The 12,119-nt window shown below is 47.2% G+C and overlaps 1 protein-coding gene across 10 annotated transcripts in view; it reads left to right on the top strand.

Moving 5' to 3' along the window:
• Positions 1 to 9,716, top strand: part of LOC105015506 (SH2 domain-containing adapter protein F) — a 101,827-nt gene extending 92,111 nt beyond the window's left edge. For all 10 annotated transcript variants that reach the window (XM_020054789.3, XM_020054785.3, XM_020054790.3 and 7 more), the window contains 3 exons: positions 4,385 to 4,562; positions 4,736 to 4,855; positions 9,457 to 9,716. In XM_020054789.3, the coding sequence (XP_019910348.2) occupies positions 4,385 to 4,562; positions 4,736 to 4,855; positions 9,457 to 9,643 (485 nt within the window). In that variant the 3' untranslated portion in view covers positions 9,644 to 9,716. The remainder of the gene's footprint in view (positions 1 to 4,384; positions 4,563 to 4,735; positions 4,856 to 9,456) is intronic.
• Positions 9,717 to 12,119: the final 2,403 nt, after the last annotated feature.

The raw sequence follows: 12,119 nt of genomic DNA, 5'->3' as shown, positions 1-12,119 counted from the left end.
ACCAAGTGAGATTCCATTTGAAATCAGACGACCTTGATGTTGTTGCGAATACCTCCCTTTGGATGCTCTGGTGCAGGGTTCTTGTACAACTGTTGTTCAGGGCAAAAGCCTTTGCGGCTGGCTGGCCTTGTCTCCACTCTACATGTGTGACCAAGGCCACTATGATGTTAGATATGGACCTGGATAGGGCAGAGCCCAGTTCAGCTGAACAGAACCTGTCTCACCAGTTCAAAATCATTATCATATTTGTATAATTCCTGACCGGACAGAAATTACATCTACATATAAATAGAAAAGACAGCCTTTGTCTGCATGTAATGAAGAGCTGTTGCCTTTGTTTTCTGACGTGAATGAATTGTCTGGGCGTTCGGGCCATTCTCTTAACTTCACTTTCCTTTGTCTTTGTTGAATATAAAACAATGTAATTAAAAGATATCCTGATTTGCATTTTGTTCAAGGAATCTGAAGGCTTTTAGGACTGTAGAGGATTGTTCCTTTGTCTTTGCAAAACTAGTTAGAATTACATTTTGGGATTTCATAGAAGGAACACGCCTTGATGTTGAACTCATCAGAGATTTAGACCATTGGTCTCAGTGGTAATGTTTTATACTACACAGTACATATGTGCATGTTTTTCTTTTTAAATATCCTGCTTGGCTTCCCGAAATTTGTCAACAGAAAGTGGTGGTTTTTCAGGCTCTCTGTTTGTCTCACTCTCTGTCTGTCTCCCCATGTCATTGTATGGTTTGATGTTCAGTATTACACAGAATATGCCATGCATTTCAATGAGCCTCCAGACCTGTTAATCATTGCACACGTCAAGCTGGAAATCTTAATTGTAACCCTGTAATACAGCAGTAGTTCGTAAGCTTTCTCTGCTAAGCAGTGCACTCACTCTTATGATGCAAGTACCATTAGTAAATTAGAATGAATTAGCTGCCTTAATTATTAAATGCATTGTGTTGAAGGTGGGTGTAGCCCATGTCTCACTGACAGGCAGTGGTGAGTGGTCTTTAGCTTGTTGAATTCTTCCCTCCCTTTCTGTCTTTCCCTCTGTCTGTCTCGCTCCGTCTCTCTCCCTGCTCTGCTTTACTCTGGGAATGTTCTTATCCTGAAAATGTCCCTTTGACCTTTGTGGCCTGTGTTTGTCGAAGTCCCGGTCAATCATCTCCCGCCCCCTTCACCGCTACCTGTGTTAGTTTGGTAGCTGCCCTGTAGAGATAGGTGGAAGTTTGCAGAGGGCGGACCCTTCAGCCATCCATCACTGTCCGACTGGCACTTCAATCTGATACAAAGATTCCATTAGCTCTGCTTTACAAGCAACAATACAGATTGTGTAGGTAGGCTGGCAGACTGTGTGTGTGTGTGTGTGTGTGTGTGTGTGTGTGTGATGGGTGAGATGGGTAGGGGTGCAGTTCAACTCTATGCCAATCCTTTCTTCAATCTACCCGTGTTGTCCTCAGTGTGTGCTGTGGAGAATGAAAGGGAATGAGTTTGGGCTGAATATCACTAGCCGTCTCCAGGACTATTACACGGCTGCAGTTCCAGATATTGTGGCGTAGACGGCTGGCAATCATAGCAGACACAGGATTTTCACCCTTGAACAAATAAAATGATAGCTTTTGTTTTGTTAGTGGCTCACTCCTTAGTAATTCCTCTTTGAGGTTGTGTGAAAGCCCTGTTCTGACTCTGAAGGTTGAGGGTAAATACCCCTGAGGAAAGCCATTTGCTCTGCCTACTCTAGATGGAGGAGACTCTAAAGCAAGAGAAGGAAATTATTGATCTGGCTCCCTGTGCATCTGATGTTACTGTAGATGTGAATGAGGATGCAATCAAGGTGTCCGAAGTGTTTAGTTATTTCTATAAAAAAAAAAAGCATAGTTAAACAGCAATTCAGAGCTCCGTTTCTGACTCAAGTGAATGTTAGTCTAATCTCTAAACCGACCTGACCAATGACAACAACCTAGCATGTCAGTTCCGTCTCCTTCAGAGCTGTAGACTACATGGAATGTGGACACGTAATGTCATGTACTGGTATGTGAGGGCTGATGGCATCAGATCATGTTCTGTCACTCTGATGACAGACAGCAACGTGAAGGGGACCTAGGTCTGCTGACATCGGAGCTCCTTGGGTTCTTCTAAAAACTCATAACAGTCTCACATTCACTAACGCGCTGATGCCATGCTCTACTATCATGTACCTTCTATAGCCCCCATCAACACACGTGCACATTTGAAGGCTCAGGAGATGTTTTTATAGAGAGAGTTTTGTTTTATTAAACAGAAAAGAAAATATATGGGTTACAGCAGTACCTAGCCGTTTGTGTATTTCTCTGATACCTCTTGTTCTCGCTCTCTCTCGCACGCATGCAAGCACACATGCGCGCGTACACACATACTCACTCACACACACACAGGGAAAGCATCACTGCAGAGCTACAGATTGGCTGTGTCTTCATGTTGGGATCTGTCAGAGCTGACAGGGTTGAGGGACTGCAAACACACATCCTTTGCTGCCCAGTCAGTCTCCATGGAAACACTTTCTCACACACATACCCGTATACATTAAACATACACAAAAATAGCTACTTCTGCCATTTACAGCAGCAGCTGATATTTGTATCGGGAAATATCCTCGCAGTGTGACTTTTACAGAGTAACTGAAAAAAATATAATTTGGCCTCATTTAATATAATCTTTAGACTCCGCTATCTAAGTGGGGTCCCAAAAACAGGAAAGATTGCAAAAACACCCAAAAGATTTTAAAGGTGTATCCTTCAATTTAGCTGGTTCCACTAATCTAGACTCTTATATATGATATAAGGGCAATCCCTGGTGGTCATCGGTGGAACAACATGATGGTGTAGAGTAGAGCTTGGCCAGTGGTGGTGGCTGTGGTGAGTATATGACGTGAATGCGTCAGGGATGCTCAGAATATTGCTCTCCAGTTCATTACCTCCCTTGGGATCAGGCAGTCGGTTAAGTGCTTCTCGTTGTGCATGTCAAGCATTTACGTCAGGCTGTTTCCTAGAAGACATCCAAATTGATTGAAACACTTGTGGTGCAGCTGTCCAGTGGTGGGAGGACACTCAACATTATGGCAGCTATACAGTAAGTGAAATGCTACCCTTTGACTGGAGGTCCAGTCTGGACCGACGTAGTCCGCCACTCTCCATCGACCTGTTGTTCTTCTGTCAGTCTGGGGTGACCCGTGTCCACTCGGTGAAATGAAACCCTGGCCGGGAGGGAATCTGGCCGGTGGTGGTTGGAGGGGGCGGCGATCACAACTAGAACCGTGCTAAATTACCTCCTTCCATCCGAGGCTCACCGTTTGATGTGTGGCTCCCCTCGCTCTTAACGCCCTAAAGTGGTGTTCAGCAGTCTGGCAGAGCCAGACTCTGGTAATGTGTTTGATGTCGAAGGGTGACCTCCGTTGACAAGCCATGCCAAGGCAACTGGAAACTGGGCTCTTTCCAACGGCTGGTGTGACATCGATTACGGGAATGTGCTGTGGAGTAGCGGTAACACTAATGTTTCCCCTCTCTGCTGGGTCACCTTCTCTCAACCCCTGACCACAACCAGGAAGTTCTGAGGTTTCAGTCTCCACTGACGGTTCAACCTCTACTCCTCGTCCGCTCCCACGCTCCCCTCTGTTCTCACGTCTGTCTGTGTAAACAGTCAGTGTGAGTGGCTCGTTGCTGATTGGTCTAAAAGCAACTCCCTGACCCTGTGTCACGATTTGGACAGATCAACGCCGATCTCCCATCGGGACGAGCAGCCAAACCCTGAGAAGTGTCATCTGCTAAACGAGCCTGTCAATTGTCTAGTTAGTGACATTGGTGCTGTTCAAGGTCTGGCTCAATGATTTACCTAGACTAGTTTGTGCTTGTTTTGTTTTCCTCCTCTGATATGTGTACACAGTGTAGCAGAATTGATTCGAGCCTTTGTCTCTGAAGGTCCTTGAGAGGGATTTTTTTACACAGACTGATTGTGTGTGTGTGTGTGTGTGTGTGAGAACACAAGCGTGGCTGTCTCCTCTCATTTACACAGCTCACTGCAGCACAGCACGTACATGCAGGAAAAGACCAGGAGGAATCATTAATAACAAGTGACAGGAGCTCTTTGTGTCCGTGTGTGTCACAGATCTGCTTAATGTTTAGAACACGTTTCTCCGACTCCACTGTCACTTTAATCGAATTCATTATATTTGATTATTACAGTAAGCACAAGACGGGCTTCAATGCTCACTGCATTAAAGAAATGTTTTAACGCTTTCACATAATTCTATATGCTTCCAGTGTGATATTTTCTATCCCTCCAGGAAGGCTTCTGTTGTAATATTGTGATACTGAAAGCTGCATGTTCCTCTGTCCTTCGTTCGCAGTCCAGTTTGATGGGGTGGAGAAGTCCAGAATGTCGCCCACCAAGGATGGCAAAGGTGGCCGTCCGCCACGCGTCCATTCCAGTGGCTGTCTGGTCAACACCAAGATGAGCTCTCTGGACTACTGCAGCGCCGCCCTGGGGGAACGCGTCGACCCCTGTGTGCCCCTGGAGAGCCAGTTGTAAGTGATTCTCCTCACCTGTCATTACTGGCCGTTGAATAGGATTGATCGTTAATTCCATTCCCCGGATGCCCTCTGTGGATTTGGCACCTTTGGTAGACTACGTATCTTTTCCCGTTCGATAAGAGGCGTTTTGTAAATCTTTGAGTGTGCGTTTTCGCCCCTCCCTTCAGCTGGTACCACGGAGCCATCAGCAGGACGGACGCTGAGTGCCTCCTGAGGCTGTGTAAGGAGGCCAGCTACCTGGTGAGGAACAGCGAGACCAGCAAGAATGACTTCTCCCTGTCACTCAAGTAAGACCCATCTTACACACACACATACACACACACACACACACTGCTGATGGCCCCGAGGGTGAAGAAAGGTTACCGTTGAGTTGTCTGTGTGTACAGGACAGAACCGTTGTGCTTTACTCAGCCAGGAGTCCTGCCCCCCACCCCATCCCACCCCAACTAACTGCTGACTCAGTCTCTTCGGTGTGATGATGTGTATCGCCTTTAAGACCCACAGCCCCTCCTTTCCCGCTACATGATGGCCCCCACCAGGTAACCTCTCCGGCCCCGCTGGCACTGTGATCCTCTGACGTGCCCAGAACAGAGTTAATAATGTCCCCCATGGCTGACCTCCTTCCTCTGGGACCCGGCGGAGGGTCCGGGCCACTGGCGCTGATGGGTTTAGTCTGGCCTGACATTTGGCTGGAAGGTCGCTGAGCTTGAAGGGTCATGCTGTGAGGTGGGCGCTCACCTCTGAGGCAGTCACATTGCATCGGCTCAGAGGCTCCGAGGACTTCGAGCTACCGCAGGGAGCCAGCCAACAGATGAGTGTCAGCGGCTTGCTGTTTCACCAGCGCATAGCGATACCTAGCTGAGAAAACCATTTTGCCTCAGGGGCAGGAAAACAACCTCTGATTTGTGCTATTTTTTATTTGTTTCTGTCTTTGGCTTTTAAAATGCAGTTCTGTGCCACACACACACACACGAATGCTCTTTCATGTATTTGATTCGGCAGAGGCACGATAGTACAGTGCTGGGGAACAGCCTATTGTCGGAGGGGAGATGTTGGATGTTGAGTCAGCCAAGAGCCGTGTGGACTCATGTCTGCTGGCAGATGATGCTGTCCAGAGCCGCTCCATGTCCCCTGACACAGACAGACTGCTTATTTCATTACCAGGGCTCTGGGACTCTGGTCTGCCTGGGGACTCGCAGGCAATTAGTCTGGTGGGCTTGATTGGATGGAATGCCCGCCAGCTGGATGGGTGGGCTGGTGCAGTAAGTCGTTAGGCCTTGCTGGACAGACAGGGATGGCTGTGGGGGGGCTGGGGTCAACCGGCGGGGGCCCACTGGGACTCGTCCCATGCTGTGAGGAGGGGAGGTTGTTGATCCCCAGTAGAAGCTGCCTTTTTCAGCAGGAGCCCACAAACTGTGACCTTTCAGCCAGTCAGGCTGGCAGCTCCCGTGGGCTCTCGCAGTGACAGTCGAGCGTATTGTCTCCGGGTTCAAAGTTCAAACCCATAAACGTCTGAGTGTATGTCGGACCACCGACGTCTGTCCCGGGAATAATGGAACTAGCCGTGTAACATCCAGAAGAGAGTGACGGAAATAATTGCTCCGTTTCCCCGTGCTTTCTGTGTTAGGACCGTACAAGGCTGTTTACAACACTGTTTGTTGGACCTCCTGCCCAGATCAGTGGAGTTGTCATCCATCTCAGGCAGTGAGCACAGTCAGGAAGGCTGATCGAACTCCTCTAAACAGCTCTCTGGTGGGTGTGTGTGTGTGTGTGTGTGTGTGTGTGTGTGTGTGGGCGGGCTGGGGGGGCGGGCGGGGGGGGGCGGGTTGTTTTGTGGCACAGTGCTGAAAGGAAGCAGATTGAAGGGTCAGATCAACCCAATAAACAATCCGGGGGTTGATTCACGGAGCCGGCAGCCCGGGGTCAGGTGACACAGAGTTCGGTCTGCTCCTGCCCCACAGGAGACCTCCACGGCCGGAGACCCGACTTGTAGTCGGCGGCCGTGGGAACCTCTGGGGATCCTCTGGGGCACCTTTGGGGCAGAGGCGGAAGACCTAACGTGTAGGTGATCTATGTCTGGAGCTGCTGAAATATTCATGTGGTGTTTTAGTGCATCATTGATGATGCCCCAGACTTTGACTGGCCACGAGGCTAGAGAGCCTTTTGAGGGTTGTCTGTCTTGTCCATTCCTGCTCTGTTTTTCTCTCCCCTCGTCTCCCTGGTAAGTGCTCTTTTAGGTGCATTAAACACAAGCAGTCACTGCCGTCGCTCAACCTTCTGGCAGCCTGGTATCCTGCAGTCGGGTTTTATAGGCTGACTGGGGTAGTACAGATATTGTGATGGAAGGGGTGAACGTAAAGATACATGCCACTAAGTGTGTCTGATTCCACGTTACACGAAAAACTAGAAAACCGTGCAGTTGTATAATGAACAACAAAAGCTAATTGCATTGGTAATTAAACTGAACATGTCAGGGGAGGCAAAAGTGTCGTCTTTGGATAGACACAGGGTTTGGCAGTATGCGGCTCAGTGAAGTGGGGCATCCAGTCTGTTTTTTTGATGTATGTTAATGTTTAGTCTGTTCCCACAACCGGGACTAGAACAAATATAATGTTTGTGCTAGGGTTTTTGTCACATGCAAACAACAGGTGTAGACTGACAGTGAAATGTTTACTTGGGTCTTTTTCCAACAAAGTTAACATGTATGAGAAAGAGAGAAGAAAATAAATACAAAAGATACAAGAAAGGAACACAACGTATATGTACACAACAAACGACACAAACTAATGGGATAGCATGGCTATATACAGGGAGTTCTAGCACTAAGACATGGGCAGGGGGACAATATGTTCCTAATCCTTCTAGTCAGACATGTTTGTGGCCATAAGTATTGTGGTATAAAACCAGATGAAAAGCTGTTCAGGAGATTTCCTGCCCAATCACGCTTTTAAAGGTCATGGCTTTCTTTCTGGATCATTATCTTTTGTCGGGTGAGTTTAGTTTCCCTGATGCCATTGATTTATTGCGTTGAGGCATCATTCATGGTGCAATCTAATATGTGGGAGGTGCAGATAAGCGATGATGGCTGTCAACCGGTTTGTGTGCCATGATGATGAGCGGGTTTGTATCAAAGTCATAGGCGTGCTTAACAGGAGACCAGACCTCCATGGAGAAATAAATCCTGATTACACAATAAAAGCACAAAAAGGATATAATAACACAAAAACCAAACACAAGAAAACATTGGAGACATTGAGTCGTGCTCTGTTGCCTGAGTGTCCACAGAGCTGATATGCTGTCATTTCAGCTGCAGGTAGCGAACCGGCTTTGACTGAGAACAGGATCCATCCTCATCTCCTCCAATCATGATGAACATCCTGTTAATGACAAACATAGGCTATATTCAACTGGAGGGGCTGGCTGGCTGACTGATGAGGCTGAGTAATGGTGCAGGCTGATAGCTAGATGTATTTACTTGACTATTATAGCAGCGCAAGACACCCTGCAGTCCTGTCCCTCAGGTCTCTTATAAAACGATCATCTATCTCTTTTGCTAGGTGCATGTTTCTTTCGCAGCCTTTGCTTGTCCCTCCCTCCCTCCCTCGTCCCCATCCCCTACCGCCGTCCCCTCTCAAAGCGTACCTGTAGTGCAGCAACAAAACGTGTCAAGGCTGAGGCCCGCCTGTCTTGAAGTGAGCAGTGTGTTGAAGAGGGTTCTTATTGACGATGTCACTGGGGTTTGCTACGGTTTCTGTGTCACCCTCAGGTTTTGGTCCCTTCTTCGTGAACTGATGAAATATTAGCTTTACAAAAAAAGATCTTTGGAGGAATGTCATTTTTGATGCTGATTGTCTGCTAATTGAACCTGTTCCTTTTGCCTTCGATCCTAACGCTGGTTTTATCTCCGTGTCTTTGTTCTGGCTAGTGTCTCAGTGAGACTGTGGCTTTGGGCTTTACAAATGCAATTATAAGATAAGGGAAATAAGACTTCTCATTTACGCTGGCCGGTAATTTGTGCATTCTGCTGATAATGTGCACGTGTTTATTACATACACAGATTTAGTCTTATTACAATGTTCAATCTCTGTTGGCAAGACGGGTGAAACCGGTTTTGCTAAATCCTGAAAACCATGTCATTCAGGTGATGTGATTCTGTGGTATCTGATCGGCCGTTGCACAAGCAAACGGGGGAACCATTCTCTGGGATCATAAGTCACTGTGTGCTCACTGCCCAACGCTAACCCAATGCTGTGGATCCATGCTGCATGTTCCAAATAAGGTTTCATAGACTTTATCTCCCGAGGACTTTACCTATCCACCCTCACTCTCTCCTCCTCACCTCCTCTCTCCATTATACTCTCTCTCCTCCTCTCTCCATTATACTCTCTCTCCTCCTCACCTCCTCTCTCCATTATACTCTCTCTCCTCCTCACCTCCTCTCTCCATTATACTCTCTCTCCTCCACCGCTGTGTCTCGCCGTCTCTTTGTCCTCTCCGCCTTACTCCTCTGTGATCAAAGGCTTGTGTCACTGCCCTCCAGCATGCAGTTTTCTGTCCAGTGCGCCACCATGACTTTTATACAGCCACATTTCCCATTAAGACAAGGCTTCAGAGCAGCCAGGAGATTATAGAGGAGCTATAAAGCACAAGGATCCAAGGCCAGAAACACTGTAGGGAGCACAAGCCAGGGAGCTTTTAATTGACTGTGGCTTTATTAACTAGTGGGATACGACTTAAGTGATTATTGCTTGCCTCTCAGTAGACTCTTTTACATTCTGTATTTCCTGTGCAATGAGAGCCTGCCGCAGGTAACCACCGTACAGCAGAGACACGACGATGTGCAGATCTCTCATTCTTCTGTTTTCTCTCTCCCCACCCACCCCTTCAGGAGCAACCAGGGCTTCATGCACATGAAGCTGTCAAGGACGAAGGAAAACAAGTACATCCTGGGCCAGAACGGCTGTCCCTTCGACAGCGTCCCGGAGATCATCCACTTCTACTCCAGCCGCAAGCTGCCTATCAAGGGTGCTGAGCACATGTCCCTGCTCTACCCTGTGGCCATCAGGACACTATAGTGACACTTCCTCACCCAGAGGTCACACAGGGGTCAGGGGTCAGACGCCCGTCCCTGCCACCTCCTATTCGGAGCGGGGGGGGGGGGGGGGGGGGGGGGGGGGGGGGGGCTGTCCCTCAATCTCCTTCTGTCCGATTGTTCGGAAGGACCGAGTTCGAGAGGAGGCGGGGACGATGGTCATGATGAAGATGATGAGGACACAGCTGAATCATCAACCCCTGGTCCCAGACCTGGGTTTTACCCATATTACAACGTTCCATCCTGGGACTCGCTGACACAGAACACGTCACACATCCGGTTTGCTTTTTTTCAAATCTTTTTTATTTACCGCAACACCAAACGCATCATCGACTGACAGTCCCTCATCCATCAGCAGCTTCCTCATCCATCTGTTCCCACCCGCTTCCCGCAGGAACGCTTGATATCGGATTTATCTCCATTTCGTGTTTAAGTGCAATGCTTGCTTAGTAAGGGGAACCTGAAGAATGTAATGGCCTTAAAGGAAAGCGGGGCAGGGCACAAATTATGTATTGGAGTTGAGTCATACTGAATGGGCACTCCTCAGCGGCTGGCAAACTCAATAAACCTGCCCAGTGAGAACAACAGTTAAGGGCGTCAGTGCTGACTGATCTGTCTCTGTCTATTCCGGAAGTGGGATTTCTGGTATCAGTCACTGTGTGTGTGTGTGATTGTTTGGACAGTGTATGTACGGTGCCGGTTTAACAGTTCACTGGCAGATGTGGAGATGGATTACTATGATACACACTAGCGAATGATTAGCTTGAGAGAGCCAGAGAGTGGCGTCTGGTCGCAAAATGGGCCAAATTACACTCCCAATGGCCTGTCTTAGAATGGCTTTGCATGGGGAGAATGAAATGTGTGCATTGTCTACCTCAGAAAATCAATTTCATTCACCCATCTGCAGATCAATAGGTACAATGGGATTGCAGATATTGATTCCCCCCCCAACACACATCTCCAATTTCCAACAGATTGCACCCATAGTTATCAAATAGGTTTTTGCTATAAACCAGTAAGTCGGATCACGTTTTAGGTTCTTAAAAAAATAAAAATAAAAAAACGGAATTTCCCATATCAGCATTTGTATGTATAGTCACTATGATATTGTGTGATGTTGGTAACAAATGTTTGGTTAATGCCTTATTATGCATGGGTTAAATCAGTCCAATTAAATCCGCTGATTTCCAGAGTTCTGCTTCTTTAAACAATTGTTCTGTGACTGTAATTAGTTCTGGGCTAATTCTTAATTCCTATAAGTGATGTGTTACTCCTCTGTGAAGGCATGCCTTGCGGCCTCCAGCCCTCACTCATCTGTGCCAATGTGATCGTGTTTGGGCAGAGTTTGAATACTCTGGCCTGGCCTCATCTACTGTGGTGCTTTGCTTTGTGTCATTTATGCTTTGTGTCCAACTGCCTCTCTGACCTGATTGAGACACTGATGAGGAGTCGTGGTGTCTCATAACCAATAGGATTGTCAAGCCTCATAAAGACTGTCTGTAGAAACACCCTGTCCAATCGGAAGACAGCATTTTGCTGGTTGAACTCTGACCTACAGCCTCTATATAACCCCTCTGTATGTTGGAATTATTGAATGCACATATCTCAAAATGTTGTTTCTTATTGTCTTTCCTCTCCTGTCTATGGGTTATCTCCACTACCCCACACAGCCCTGTCTTAGTCTGAGTGTTCTATTATCACTACCCCACACAGCCCTGTCTTATTCTGAGTGTTCTATTATCACTACCCCACACAGCCCTGTCTTATTCTGAGTGTTCTATTATCACTAACCCACACAGCCCTGTCTTATTCTGAGTGTTCTATTATCACTAACCCACACAGCCCTGTCTTATTCTGAGTGTTCTATTATCACAACCCCACACAGCCCTGTCTTATTCTGAGTGTTCTATTATCACTACCCCACACAGCCCTGTCTTATTCTGAGTCTTCTATTATCACTACCCCACACAGCCCTCTCTTATTCTGAGTGTTCTATTATCACTACCCCACACTGCCCTGTCTTAGTCTGAGTGTTCTATTATCACTACCCCACACAGCCCTGTCTTATTCTGAGTGTTCTATTATCACTACCCCACACAGCCCTGTCTTATTCTGAGTGTTCTATTATCACTACCCCACACTGCCCTGTCTTAGTCTGATACAACCTTTTGGATGGAGACATCTCTTTAAGCCTCTCATTCTTGCAGTTTGACTTCCCCTGAATCAGAGGACCAGGCATGTCCTTTCAAATCCAAATGTCTAGGAGGGGGCTAAAGCATTGCTATGCAATCCTGTAGCCATAGGAGTTATCGCAGATGTAGAAATCGAAAGCTATTTTCCAATTGGGATTTCCAAAGAATTCGATAATTATAAGAGTGTTTGCAGGAGGTGAATTGATTTTGTTGGTTGGATAAGGGACCTAGTGAATTTAGGTTGTAGGTTTGAATAGAATTGTATGT

This window comes from Esox lucius, chromosome 2, assembly GCF_011004845.1.
Source record: "Esox lucius isolate fEsoLuc1 chromosome 2, fEsoLuc1.pri, whole genome shotgun sequence".
Lineage (NCBI taxonomy): Eukaryota > Metazoa > Chordata > Actinopteri > Esociformes > Esocidae > Esox > Esox lucius.
The sequence above is the reverse complement of the archived record's forward strand: the minus strand, read 5'-3'. Positions and strand labels throughout refer to the sequence as shown.